General features: G+C 29.1%; 1 protein-coding gene across 1 annotated transcript; it reads right to left on the minus strand.

Moving 5' to 3' along the window:
• Nucleotides 1-3,528: 3,528 nt before the first annotated feature.
• LOC112784950 (AT-hook motif nuclear-localized protein 11) lies at nucleotides 3,529-11,512 on the minus strand. The gene is made up of 5 exons (XM_025828337.3): nucleotides 10,934-11,512; nucleotides 5,114-5,181; nucleotides 4,921-5,043; nucleotides 4,681-4,845; nucleotides 3,529-3,987 (listed from the first exon to the last, which is right to left on the minus strand). The coding sequence occupies exons 1-5, from the start codon at nucleotides 11,310-11,312 to the stop codon at nucleotides 3,598-3,600; spliced, it is 1,125 nt and encodes a 374-aa protein (XP_025684122.1). The 5' UTR covers nucleotides 11,313-11,512; the 3' UTR covers nucleotides 3,529-3,597.
• Between the last annotated feature and the right edge of the window lie 2,513 nt (nucleotides 11,513-14,025).

Consider the following 14,025-nt stretch of genomic DNA (forward strand, 5'->3'; position numbering starts at 1 on the left):
GTATTAACTTAGAGATACGATATTACCTTGATAGAGAACCAATAAGATTTTTCTACTCATATAATTTTATTGATAAAATAATTAAAAATAACATAAAATTCTAACATATATTTAAGTAATTAATTTTTTGTGTACACGTCAAGTTTTGAATAAACTTTTATAACTCATTATTCTGCGGAATAAATATTTAATACACATAAATACCATTTATTCTGTCAAATTTTTACATTAGAGTATTTCTAATGGAGTGTTTTTAGAGTATTATTTTTTATATGTTCAATAAATAAATTGAATAATTGAAATTTGTATTAGAATTAATTGATAAAATGACACTGATATTAACTTAGTGATACAATATTACTTTGATAAAGAACCAATAAAATTTTTCTGCTCATATAATATGTTGATCAAATAATTTAAGATAACCTAAAATTCTAACACATATATTTAAGTAATTGATATTTTGTGTACACATCAAGTTTTGAATGAACTTTTATAATTCATTATTTTGCGGAATAAATATTTAATACACATAAATGCCATTTATTCCGTTAAATATATATATATATATATTAGAGTATTTCAAATTGGGTGTTTTTAGAATATTACTTTTGATTTTTTCAAAAAATAAATTAAATAATTGAAATTTGTATTGAAATTGATCGATGGAATAGTATTAGTTTAGAGATACAAACTTGATAAAAAAACTAATAAAATGTTGCTACTCATATAATTATGTTGATGAAATAATTAAAAGTAACATAAAATTCTAACTAAAGTAAGACTAAGCAATGGAAGAATAAATTTCACTTTTAGTTTTAAATCATTATTTATGATATATAATTTCACAAATATTTATATGATATTTTATAAAATTTAAAATAAAATTAAAATTAAATCTAGTATTAGAAATGCTCTTAATATTATTATAAAAAAATGTTATCTGCTATTATGCAGCAGGAAACAAATCAAGTTAGATAGAAAATAATTTGGTAATCAATATTGTTTTTTGTTATATTTGTTTTGTATTTATTAGGAAAATACTAACCAAATTTTTCCCTAATGTTTGCTAATAAGTTATATTAAATAGAGTAATACATGTACCCTAAAATCAACCACCAAAATATGTATTTAGTTAATTTTAATTTAACGTACAAGTAACATTTTTCTTTCATTTATGTTATATGTGTTAGAACTTTATGTTATATGAGTTATGTTATGTGTACACTAAAATCAGCCACCAAAGTCAGTCACAAGTATAAAATTATTTATGTTGTATGTGTTAGAACTTTATGTTATATGAGTTATGGAGGTGCTTGAAGGAACAGTAATATGCAGAAAGCGCGAGAAGAAGAAGAAGAAAATACTGCTTTTTATTGCGTCTTTTTAGTAGAGGAAGGAAATAAAAAATAAAATCAAATGTTCTTTGCTGTCTTTCTCTCTCTGCAAGAAAAAACTGGAATTTCTAAATTATGACACTGAATGAATAATAATATTTATTATTCATTTATTTTAATTTAATTTCATTTAGAAAATACTAAAATTAGCTATCAAAATCAATTACTAGTATAAAATACATATTAGAATACAAATATACATTAAAAATAAATCAAGTCACACATATATTTATACACAAATATATTAATAGCTTATTTTAGTAGCTAATTTTAATTTAATGTGCAAATAACATTTTTTTTCGTTTAATATAACTTATTACTTATTAGCAAACATTAGGGGAAATTTTGGTTAGTATTATTCTAAATACAAAACAAATATAACAAAAAACAATATTGATTACCAAATATTTTTCTATCTAACTTCTCTTGATTTGTTTCCTGCTGCATAATACCAGATAACATTTTTTTATAATAATATTAAGAGCATTTTTAATACTAGATTTAATTTTAATTTTAATTTATTTTATCTTTTATAAAATATCATATAAATATTTGTAAAACTATATATCATAAATAATGATTTAAAATTAAAATTGAAATTTATTCCTCCAATACTTAGTCTTAATTTAGTTAGAATTTTATGTTACTTTTAATTATTTTATCAACATAATTATATGAGTAGCAAAATTTTATTAGTTTTCTATGAAGGTGATATTGTATCTCTAAGTTAATATCGGTGTCATTTCATAAATCAATTCCAATACAAATTTCAATTATTTAATTTATTTTTTGAAAATAGTAAAAGTTATATTCTAAAATCACTCAATTAGAGATAATATATATATATATATATATATATATATATATATATATATAATGGAATAAATGGTATTTATGTGTATTAAATATTATTCCGCAAAATAATGAATTATAAAAGTTTATTCAAAACTTTATGTGTACACAAAAAATCAATTAATTAAATATGTGTTAGAAATTTATGTTATTTTTAATTATTTCATTAACATATTATATGAATAGCAAAATTTTATTGATTTTCTATCAAGGTGATATTATATCTCTAAGTTAATACCGGTATCATTTTATCAATCAATTCTAACACAAATTTCAATTATTCAATTTATTTCTTGAAAATATAAAAAATAATACTCTAAAAACACTCAATTAGAGATACTGTAATATAAAAATTTAACGAAATAAATGGTATTTATGTGTATTAAATATTTATTCCGCAGAATAATGAGTTATAAAAGTTAATTCAAAACTTGATGCGTACACAAAAAATTAATTACTTAAATATGTGTTAGAATTTTATATGTGTCTGGCGTCCAAATCTCTATCTTTGCTGCCATCTTCTAGATGTACCTTTCTTCCTCTTTTTCATGACATCCTGTTCTTCCTCTACTTGTATTTTTCACTACATTTTCTTCCTTTGGTTCTTTACATTTTTTTAAGTATATTTTATTGTTTGTTTATATGAATTTTGATTAATGTTTGTTAGGTTGATCAATTATACTATAAAGAGCCTATTAGATATTGTGTTGTTTTGTTTAATTATTTTTTTATTAGTTGAATGATTGTAAGAAAGTAGTGGTGATGGTAGTGGAAGGGGCAATGATATTTTTGTTATGTATACATAGTATTTTAGTTATTTTTCATTAGGTCTTACTAATAAAAGACTTGAATCCACATCTTTTTAAGAACCAAATTGTAGCCTAATCAGATCAAGCTCCAAAGTTGTTAACTGGAACTAGATAATGAATTGGATCTAAAGCTTTTAATATTCTGCACCTAATTTGGAACTTTAGTAATGGACAAATAGTGGATAAAACCCTTAAATGTGCGTGTAAATGTGAATTATGCTTGAGTTTATAATATTTAGGATTGAAAAATGTCTAATTTATCTCAATTAAAAAAAATAAACTAGATGATGAGTTTCACCAGAGAAAATAGAAAACAGAGCCGTATTTTTTTTCCTGAAAGAAAACAATAAATTTTACTTACACTAAAAGAGTACGAGAAATATCATTAACAATCATAAAAAGAGTTGATAAAATAAAATTAATTACAACATTTGTAATTTTTAAATTTATTTATATCACATAAATAGTTCTCTATTACCTACAAAAACTAGATAAACAACTCAACTTTTCAGACTCTATAAAGCATTTAGCATATAACATTAATTAGTATCCACATCGGCTAGTGAGGTTGTTTGGTCAAGGTCAATAGCATCCTCAATTGAAGAAGAATGCATGTTGAGATCTTCATGAATGACATTATTTGATACCCCATTTGTTGTCGTAGGAATCACATTATCCGATATGTCATTAGTTGTTACAATTGTGACGCCATCTTGAACTGCTTTTGTTCTTCCTGGTGGTGAAGGGAAACTTTGTTCTTGCAATGACAACTTAAGAACTTTATGGCTACCCCTTGAGGAATCCGGAATATTCAGCTCGACAGCAACGCCTGTCACAGCAGCATAGGGGACACCATCAGAAGAAGGGTCAGATGAGTACCTCTTCTTGATTTGGTTGCTAATGTGTTGCTTGAAAGTGGCCAAAACAAGCTACAAGGTTACATTAATAATTAATAATTACTCAAAGTATATAGTTTATGCTTTGAAGAATATGGTACATCATTAAGCTAACAAGTAATAAAATGTGTTTGGATATAATGTATGTATTTTGGACAAGAATAGTATACTGAGAATCCGATTAAATGAGAATAGTACGTTACCAACACTATTAATGGATAACAGATATATCATTAAAATAAATAGAATCATTATCTTGGAAAGCTGTTATGACATCGAAACATACATTTTAAGGTCGTAAATGCCTAACGATTACGAACGGACTGGGCTGTCCGAACGAACCGGACCGCCCTGGCTGTCCGGGCAGTCCGAAAGGTATAATATAGGAAAAAGGGAAACTCGTGAGGTAAGGAATAATTCACTACAATCATACTAGGTGCACTATTGACTTAAGCATCGAAGTGCTTTGCAGGTTGATCTCCCGACTTGGTGTAGACATAACTCAAGTTAGGATCCCAGAATCTCATAAGCTTGTAAGCACACCAAAAAGTACGAATAGTATACAAACACTACAACTCCAAGTTGCTTATATATGGAAAGCTTACTACTAGCCATTGGCATAAAACATTCTTTGAATCCTATCTATGATTGAAAATTAATAACATTACTTTAAACATAAGGAACAGTAGTAATGAAATATGAACATGTTTATATGAAATGGTTTACTTGAATAGGGGCAGCAGCAATCAAAGAGTTCTCAATGCCACCACCAAAAACCCTGCCATCAGGTTTAGCAAGAGAAACACTCAACATGCCATCTTTGCGATATGCATTACCAGTGCCATTGATGTAGGTGCATGATCCAGATAAAGATAAAATCTCAAACCTACCCTGTATATATATGTAACACAAAATCAATTGGGAAAGAATAAGAAAAACAATGTCTTTTTTATTGTTGATAGTTACCTCATATCTCAATAGACCACCAGGTTGGCGAATCACAACACTAGACACAGAACCAGTTGCTGAAAGTATGCAAACAGCACGAGGGCCTTTTTGGAAAAATGACAATATCCTACTTACCACATCCTGAAATATCATAAATTAAATATCAACAATTAATCATTTTGCGGTGTCTAATTTTTGTGTTACCTCTTACCTCTCCAGTACCAACAATCATCACATGAGGTGTGAAGCTTCCACCAGCTGTTTCTGCAACAAACCCACCTGCATCACAAATGACATTGTAAATGAACTTACGTATTAACGATAGTCTTTGTCTTGTTGTTTTATATCATTATTGTACATAATCTCATGAAACAAATAACATTAATTAGTATCAAGAAGATAGTGGTAATGGTGTCATAGTGGTGGTTGCAGAGTAGAAGGGAGACAGTGATGTTTTTGTTATGTGTACATAGATAGTATTTTTGTTTTTTATTATGTCTTGTTAATAAAAGACTCGAATCCACGTATTTTTAAGAAGAAATTTTGTCACCTGTGTGTCAATGATTCTCGATTCACAATTTTTAGAAGTTTCAATATAAATACGCTTATGTATTTGCGGTTGTTTTTATCTTGTATTTTATATCATTATTGTACATAATCTCATAAAATAAATAACATTAATTAGTATCAGAAACGTAGTGGTGATGGTGTCATGGTAGTGGTTGCAGTGAAGAAGGAGACAATGATATTTTTGCTTTGTGTACATAGTATTTTTTACAATTTTATATTATTTATTACGTTACTCTTGTTTGCTTGTGTGACTTGAATGTCCACCCTAACTTTGACTTTTGAGGTTAAAAGGACAAAATAATATAGGAATGGATCCTTTCAATTTTTTTCTCTTAATTGTTTGGTAAAGTGTGATCTCTCACTTTTCATTCTTTAATTGTTTTGTGGTATGCCAATAAATCTGATTTCTTATTAGTTATTATTACTATTATAATATAAAAAAGACAATATGTGTGGATTTTGATATTGTCAATTAAAATTTAATTTATTGTTATTAAAAAATTTAATAATTTTAAATAATTTTTAGATATTATTCTAAATTTTATTTACCACCTAAATATTGTTAGATTTTAATATAGCGTTAATTTTTATATTAGGAAAATAATTCTCCTCGGTTATATGCATCAATTAAAAATTTTAACAAAATATGTTATTTTATATCATCATTGTACATAATCTAGTGAAATAAATAATCTAGTGAAATAAATAACATTAATAACATTAATTAGTATCAGGAAGGTAGCGGTAATGGTGTTATGGTGGTGGTTGCAGAGAAGAAGGGGGACAATGATATTTTTGTTATGTGTACATAGTATTTTTTGTTGTTTTTTATTATGTCTTATTAATAAAAGACTCGAATTCACGTCTTTTTTAAAAGAACTTTATCACCTAAGTCAATTATTCTCGATTCACAACTTTTAGAAGTTTCAATATAAATGCACTTACGTATTGAAGGTAGTCTTTGTCTTGTTATTTTATACCATTATTGTACATAATCTCATGAAACAAATAACGTTAATTAGTATGAGGTAGTGGTAATGGTGCCATGGTGATAGTTGCAGAGAAGAAAGGAGACAGTGATGTTTTTGTTATTTGTACATAAATAGTATTTTTGTTGTTTTTTATTATGTCTTGATAATAAAAGACTCGAATCCACGTCTTTTTAAGAAAAATCTTTATCATGTGTGTTAATTATTTTCAATTCATAACTTTTAGAAGTTTCAATGTAAATGCACTTAGGTATTGACAGTAGTCTTTGTCTTGTTTTATATTGTTCTTGTACATAATCTCGTGAAAACAAATAAGATTAATTAGTATGACTTTTGTTGCGTCTATCTTCCTTCATTCTATCATTATCTATCTCCTTCGCACATCGCAAGATCTACAACTATTCGCCGTTGCAATGGCCATCCTCTGCTCCTTTGCTCCCTCCTTTTAAACCTCCTTACTTTCTTCTCTTCCTCTTTTTTTTCTTATCGTCCATACCCTCTCACTACTCTTTCTTCCTCTCACTCGTCTTTCTTCTCTCATCCTTACTCCTTTTCTTCGATTATTGTTTCTGGCTTTTCTATTTTTTTTAGATCTAGATCTGATATTCAAATCTAGATCTAAAATAGCTCTTCTATGATTGTTCTTTCCCCTTTGTACTCCTTCTCTTTTTTTTTCTTTTCTCCTTTTACGGTTCTCACCGCATACCGTGTTTCAGACCTGAGCTTAGCTCTGTGTTCCTATTTTAATAACCTATATGTGGTGTTTTCATTTTATTTTTGTGGCAATAATGCTAGGGAACCAAGATGATTCTAGCAAAAAATCAGCCAAATGCCTCTGGATGAATTCAAAATCTCTACGTGGATGGTGCTTATGGTAGGCATTAGGATTATTCTTTTCTTTATAAATTGGATGGTTCTGAATCTATTTTCTCATTTATCATGTTTTAGGCATTTAGAAAGGGAAGGAGGGTGAAGAGACGGAAGCTAATTGAATCAGTTTCCGTAATTCACGTTGCAATGATACTAAACATATCTCCTAATTTGAATGTGGTGAAACATTTAATAACTAATATTTTAAATCATAAATAAATAAAATTAATTACTATATTTACAATTAATTAAATTGTTCCATTCTTGACTGATTTAGAGTTTGTTTCATATACTTTTCTTTTTTGTGGTGGTGTTTTTGGTTTTCTTTTATGGTTGCTGACGGTAGTTGAATGTTATATATTTGTTCAGATATAAAAGAAAAATACTTTGAGAAGATGTTGCTATTCATAGAAAAATTTTCAGATCTAAAAAATATCTAGACCAATATAAAGAAGAAGAAGATATATCTTACTGTCCTATAGCACATATGTGTAGATTTAGAAACAAAGGAGATTTAATTGTCTTTATTTTTATCTTTTAAGATTTTTAATAATTGAATATTGTATTTTCTATCAAATTATAGTTCATTATATAGGATTATTTTTTGTATCAATATAGAATTAATGTTTCTATGATCTTTGTAAATGTTGTTTGATTTTTCTATGAATGAAAAATGGTTTTTCTTTTGTGAAAAAATATGTGAGATCACACTTTATCAAATAATTAAAAGAAAAAAACTGAGAGAATCTACACCCAAAATAATATTATTACTGATACTAAGTATTGTTTCGTAGTATGTCAGTAAATCTGATATCTTATTAGTTATTATTACTATTATCATATATAAAAGATAATATGTGTGGATTTTGATATTGTCAATTAAAATTTAATTTATTGTGATTAAAAAATTTAATACTTTTAAATAATTTTTTAGATATTATTTCAATTTTTATTTATCACATGAATATTGATTAGATTTTAATATGGCATTAATTTTTATATCAGGAAAATAATTCTCCTTGACTATATGCATCAATTAAAAATTTTAAGAAAATATATGTTATTTTATATCATTATCATACATAATCTCGTGAAATAAATAACGTTAATTAGTATCAGGAAGTTAGTGGTGATGGTGTTATGGTGGTGGTTGCAGAAAAGAAGGGGGATAATGATGTTTTTGTTATGTGTACATCAAGCTAGTCAAAATTGCGACTTTACTCGCGAAATCGCACACTTTTGCGATTGTGCACCTCCTCTCCATTCCGATTTTATTGTTCGAGTGATAGCAGTGTTGTTTACGTGGAATCCCCGAGCAAAGTCGCAAAATCGCTAGAATCATGATTTTGTTGGCGACCCCGTGTAAGAGGAAGAAGACTGATCTATAAGCAGTGTTCCATTGTTCCCTAAGCTAGTTTGAAATTCGTCCGAATCCAGGCCCAACACGTACAGAAGAAAGCTGAAAAGGAACCCTAGATTGAAGTAAAGTTCTTGCAGTAGGGGCGTTCTTCAAACCAAAACCAGAAAAAAGCAGAGGCATCACATACAGTGCGACTGACGCTGTCTTCCTCCTCCGCGGAGAAGGGCTAATTGGGAGCTTGAACAGAAAAGCGAGGAAGGCGAAAGAAAATGCAACACCAACATCTCCTTTATGCAGCAGTTTTGCGGTGTCTCTTCATGGAAATTGAGTGACCAAAAACCTAGGAGGGGAGTGTGGAGAAGATATTCCAAAGAAATTTTATGGACAATATGCTCCAACACGCCAAAGGAGATGAATTTGCCATTTGAAGGAGCTTCGTAAGCACGTTCATGGAGTATTTGGGTTGCAATGAGTGTTGGGGATCTAGGTTGGGGGAAAACGGGTTGGAAAAGGGTGTCTGATGGTCATGGGGATGGGTAGCTTATGTTGGGTTCGGTCCAATTGTGGACTTGGACCTATGTAAAAAAAAAAAGAAAAGAAAAAGGAACACTAGTGAATTTGCTTGTTCTGAAACATTTAAATTAGTGAATTTGCTAATGTGTGGTTTGAATGTGTAATTCTTTTTTTTTATGAATATATACTCTATTGTAATATTCTGAATATGATTATATTTTTAAATTATTAAATAAATATTTTTTTTGAATTGTTTAATGAAGCTTCTTTAGCTAGTGTTATATTCAATTATGTGTAATTTTGTTGTATTTCTTATATTTTTCAGATTTTATGATTTATGAGTTAGATTTACGTTTTGTCAAATGATTTTACAAATTAGGATTTTGCATTAGTTTTTTGAGTCAAAGTAAAAACTATGATTTTATTACCTTGGTGTACATAGTATTTTTTGTTGTTTTTTATTATGTCTTATTAATAAAAGACTCGAATTCACGTCTTTAAAAAAAAAAGCTTTATCACCTGTGTCAATTATTCTGGATTCACAACTTCTAGAAGTTTCAATGTAATTGCACTTACGTAATGACGGTAGTCTTTGTCTTATTTTATATAATTATTGTACATAATCTCGTGAAAACAATTAACAATTAACATTAATTAGTATTTGATTTTTGTTGGGTCTATCTTCCTTTATTCTGTCACTGTCCATCTCCTTCGCATGTTGCTGCCGCAGTCACTTTCTATCTCCTTCGCATGTTGTGTCGCTGGCTCACCGCTGCCGACTATCTCCTTCGCACGTCGCAAGATTTGTAACTGTTCACCATTGCAGTGGCCCTCCTCTACTCCCTCTCATTAAACTTCCTTCCTTTCTTCTCTTCCTCTTTTCTTTCCTACCGTCCATACCCTTCCATCACTCTTTCTTCTTCTCACTCGTTTTTCTTTTCTCATTCTTGCTCCTTTTCTTCGATTGTTATTTCTAATTTTTCTATTTTTCTGAGATCTAGATATGAGATCTAGATCTAGATCTATAATAACTCTTTTGTGATTGTTCTCTTCCCTTCATACTCCTTTTTTTTTCTCCTTCTACGATTTTCACCGCAGATCGTGTTTCGGATCTGAGCTTAATTTTGTGTTCCTGTTTTAATAACTTATCTGTGGTGTTTTCATTTCATTTTTGTGGTGGTATTTTTGGTTTTTTTTTTATGGTTGCTGACGATAGTTGGATGGTACAGATTTTTTCAGATCTAAAAGAAAATACTTTCAGAAGACATTGTTGTTCTGAAAAAAACTTTTAGATCTAAAAAATATTTAGACCGAAATAGAGAAGAAGCAGATATATCTTATTATCTTGTAACACATATGTGTAGATCTAGAAACACAAAAAAATTTAATTTTGTCTTTGTTTTTATCTTTTAACATTTTCAATAATTTAATATTATATTTTTTTATCAAATTATAATTCAACATATAGGATATTTATTTTTTTGGTATCAATATAGAATTAATGTTTCTATCATCTTTGTAAATGTTAGTTAGCTTTTCTATGAATGAAAAATGTTTTTTTTTTCTCTCAAAAAATATATATATATATATATATTACATTCATGATTTCAACCACTTGACTATCCCTCCTTCAATAAAGTCAAACAAAAAAATCATGCAAAGCCGATTTTTAAAGGAAAAAACTAATGAAATAGTAGTAATAAGTAGTAACAGAAAGAAACACACTCACCAATGGAGGCCAGAATCTGCAGTTTTCCGGAACCACGTGGCCTTCCTCTTCCCCTCTTTACCGCAGGGCTCTCAAGTGGGGACGCTACCGCTTCCGCAAACCCCGAAGGCGGCGGCTCTGACGTCAGAGACGTCATCATCCCTCCCCCGCTGCCGTCTGTGTCGAAGTACTTTCGAGGTCTCCCTCTCCCCCTCTTCACAACCACCACTCCATGATGCTGCTCCCAACCTCCAGCTTCGGGTCTTGACACCGAGTCCGAGCCTCCAGAATCAGGCATCGCCACCACGTTTGCTTCGTTCGGCACGATAGTGTTGTTGTTGAAAGAGCTAGTGTGGTCCAAAATGGGGTTAGAGGGTTGTTGAGGGTTTTGTTGCTCCATAAATGAGACACCCTTTTAGATTTTGATCTTGTTTCTGCGACAAAGGTGTTAGCTTTTTTTATATAGCTTGTGTTTGAAGAGGAGGAAGAATATTTAAGAAGAAGGAGAGAACGGAGGTGCTTGAAGGAACAGTAGTATGCAGAAAGCGCCAGAAGAAAAAGAAGAAAATACTGCTTTTTATTGCGTCTTTTTAGCAGAGAAAGGAAATAAAAAATAAAATCAAATGTTATTTGCTCTCTTTCTCCCTCTGCAAGAAAAAACTGGAATTTATGATGCTGTATGAATAATAAAACTTATTATTCATTTATTATAATTTAATTTTATTTAGAGTAATACTACATGTATACTAAAATCAGTCACTAAAATCAATAATCAGTATAAATACATATTAAAATATAAATACATGTGTGACTTAATTTATTTTCAATGTGTCTTTTATATTTCAGCATGTATTTTATATTTGTAGCTGACTTTGGTAGTCAATTTTAGTATACACATAACATAACTCATATAACATAAATTAAAGTTCTAACAATAAACATTTATAATTCATTATTTTGCGGAATAAATATTTAATACACATAAATACCATTTATTCCATTAAATATATACATTAGAATATCTCTAACTCAGTGTTTTTAGAAAATTACTTTTGATATTTTCAAAAAATAAATTGAATAATTGAAATTTGTATTGAAATTGATCGATGAAATGACACCGGTATTAATTTAGAGATATAATATCACCCTGATAAAAAAATCTAATAAAATTTTGCTACTCATATAATTATGTTGATGAAATAATTAAAAGTAACATAAAATTCTAACTAAATTAAGACTAAACATTGGAAAATAAATTTTATTTTTAATTTTAAATAATTATTTATGATATATAGTTTCACAAATATTTATATGATATTTTATAAAATTTAAATAAAATTAAAATTAAATCTAGTATTAAAAATGCTCTTAATATTAATATAAAAAAATGTTATCTGCTATTATGCAGCAGGAAACAAATCAAGTTAGATAGAAAATAATTTGGTAATCAATATTGTTTTTTGTTATATTTGTTTTGTATTTATTAGGAAAATACTGTCCAAAATTTCCCCTAAATGTTTGCTAATAAGTTATAATAAATGTAGTAATGTTACATGTACACTAAAATCAACCACCATAATTAGCTACCAGTATAAAATACATATATATTAGAATACAAATAAACATTGAAAATAAATCAAGTCACACATGTATTTATACACAAATACCTTGATAGTTAATTTTAATTTAACGTACAAGTAACATTTTTCTTTCATTTATGTTATATGTGTTAGAACTTTATGTTATATGAATTATGCTATGTGTACATTAAAATCAGCCACAACTATAAAATCATTTATGTTGTATGTGTTAGAACTTTAAGTTATATGAGTTATAGAGGTGCTTGAAGGAACAGCAGTATGCAGAAAGCGCGAGAAGAAGAAGAAGAAAATACTGTTTTTTATTGCGTCTTTTTAGCATAGGAAGGAAATAAAAAATAAGATCAAATGTTTTTTTAGCGCTCTCTCTCTCTGCAAGAAAAAACTGGAATTTTTGAATTATGAGGTTGTATGAATAATAAAATTTATTATTCATTTATTATAATTTAATTTCGTTTAGAATAACACAAATACCATTTAATAGGTTAAATATATAAAATAGAGCATTTCTAATAAAGTGTTTTTCGAGTATTATTTTTGATATTTTTAAAAAATAAATTGAAGGGATAAGTACTTTTTTCGTCCCCAAGGTCTGGGATCGAAATCAAAATCGTCCCCGACCTTTTTTTCTTGTTAAAATCATCCTCAACGTTACAAAACGTTATAAAATTGTTCTTTTTTACTTCAATTTTATTTTTTTACCAAATTACCTTTTATTATTAAAAAATTATAAAATAAAATAAATATAAAATAAATAAATAAAAAAGAAGAAAAGGGGGTGGGGACTGGGGAGAGAAAGAAAGGGGGGAGGCCGCGAGAAAAAGGGGGGAGGGAGAGAGAAGGGGGACCGCCACCCTGCCTTGCTGCTTTGCCGTCCTGCCGCACCACACCACACCGCACCACCGCACAACCTTCTTCTGTGAACTAGATTTTTGATGAACTTTGTTGTTGTTGATGAAATTTGTTGTTGCTGAAATTTGAATTTCTGAATTTTTGATGAAATTTGTTGTTGTTAATGAAATCTGTTGATAATGATGATGATGACCATGAAGAGAGGGGCATGAGGAAGGGGGTGGGGGTTACGGTGAGGGAGTGGGGTGAGGGGTGGGGGGTTACGGTGAGGGGCTTGATGGTGGTGGTGGTGGTGGTGGTGTTGGTGTTGATGGTGGTTGTGGTGGTATGGTGTTGGTTGCTGTTGATGGTGGTTGTTGTGGTATGGTGTTGTTGCTGTTTGGTGGCAGTGGAGATGGTGGGGTGAGGAAGGTGAAGAGGAGAATGATGATGATGAGGGCATTTTAGTCCAAAAATTCGGAAAATGATGATTTTAAAGTGTTTTTAAACGTTGATCATGATTTTAATAAAAAAAGGTCAGGGACGATTTTGATTTCGACCCGAGACCTTGGGGACGAAAAAAGTATTTATCCCTAAATTGAATAATTGAAATTTGTATTAGAGTTGATTGATGAAATGACATCAGTATTAACTTAGAGATACGATATAACTTTAATAGAGAGA

The sequence above is a fragment of the Arachis hypogaea genome, chromosome 3 (assembly GCF_003086295.3).
Source record: "Arachis hypogaea cultivar Tifrunner chromosome 3, arahy.Tifrunner.gnm2.J5K5, whole genome shotgun sequence".
Lineage (NCBI taxonomy): Eukaryota > Viridiplantae > Streptophyta > Magnoliopsida > Fabales > Fabaceae > Arachis > Arachis hypogaea.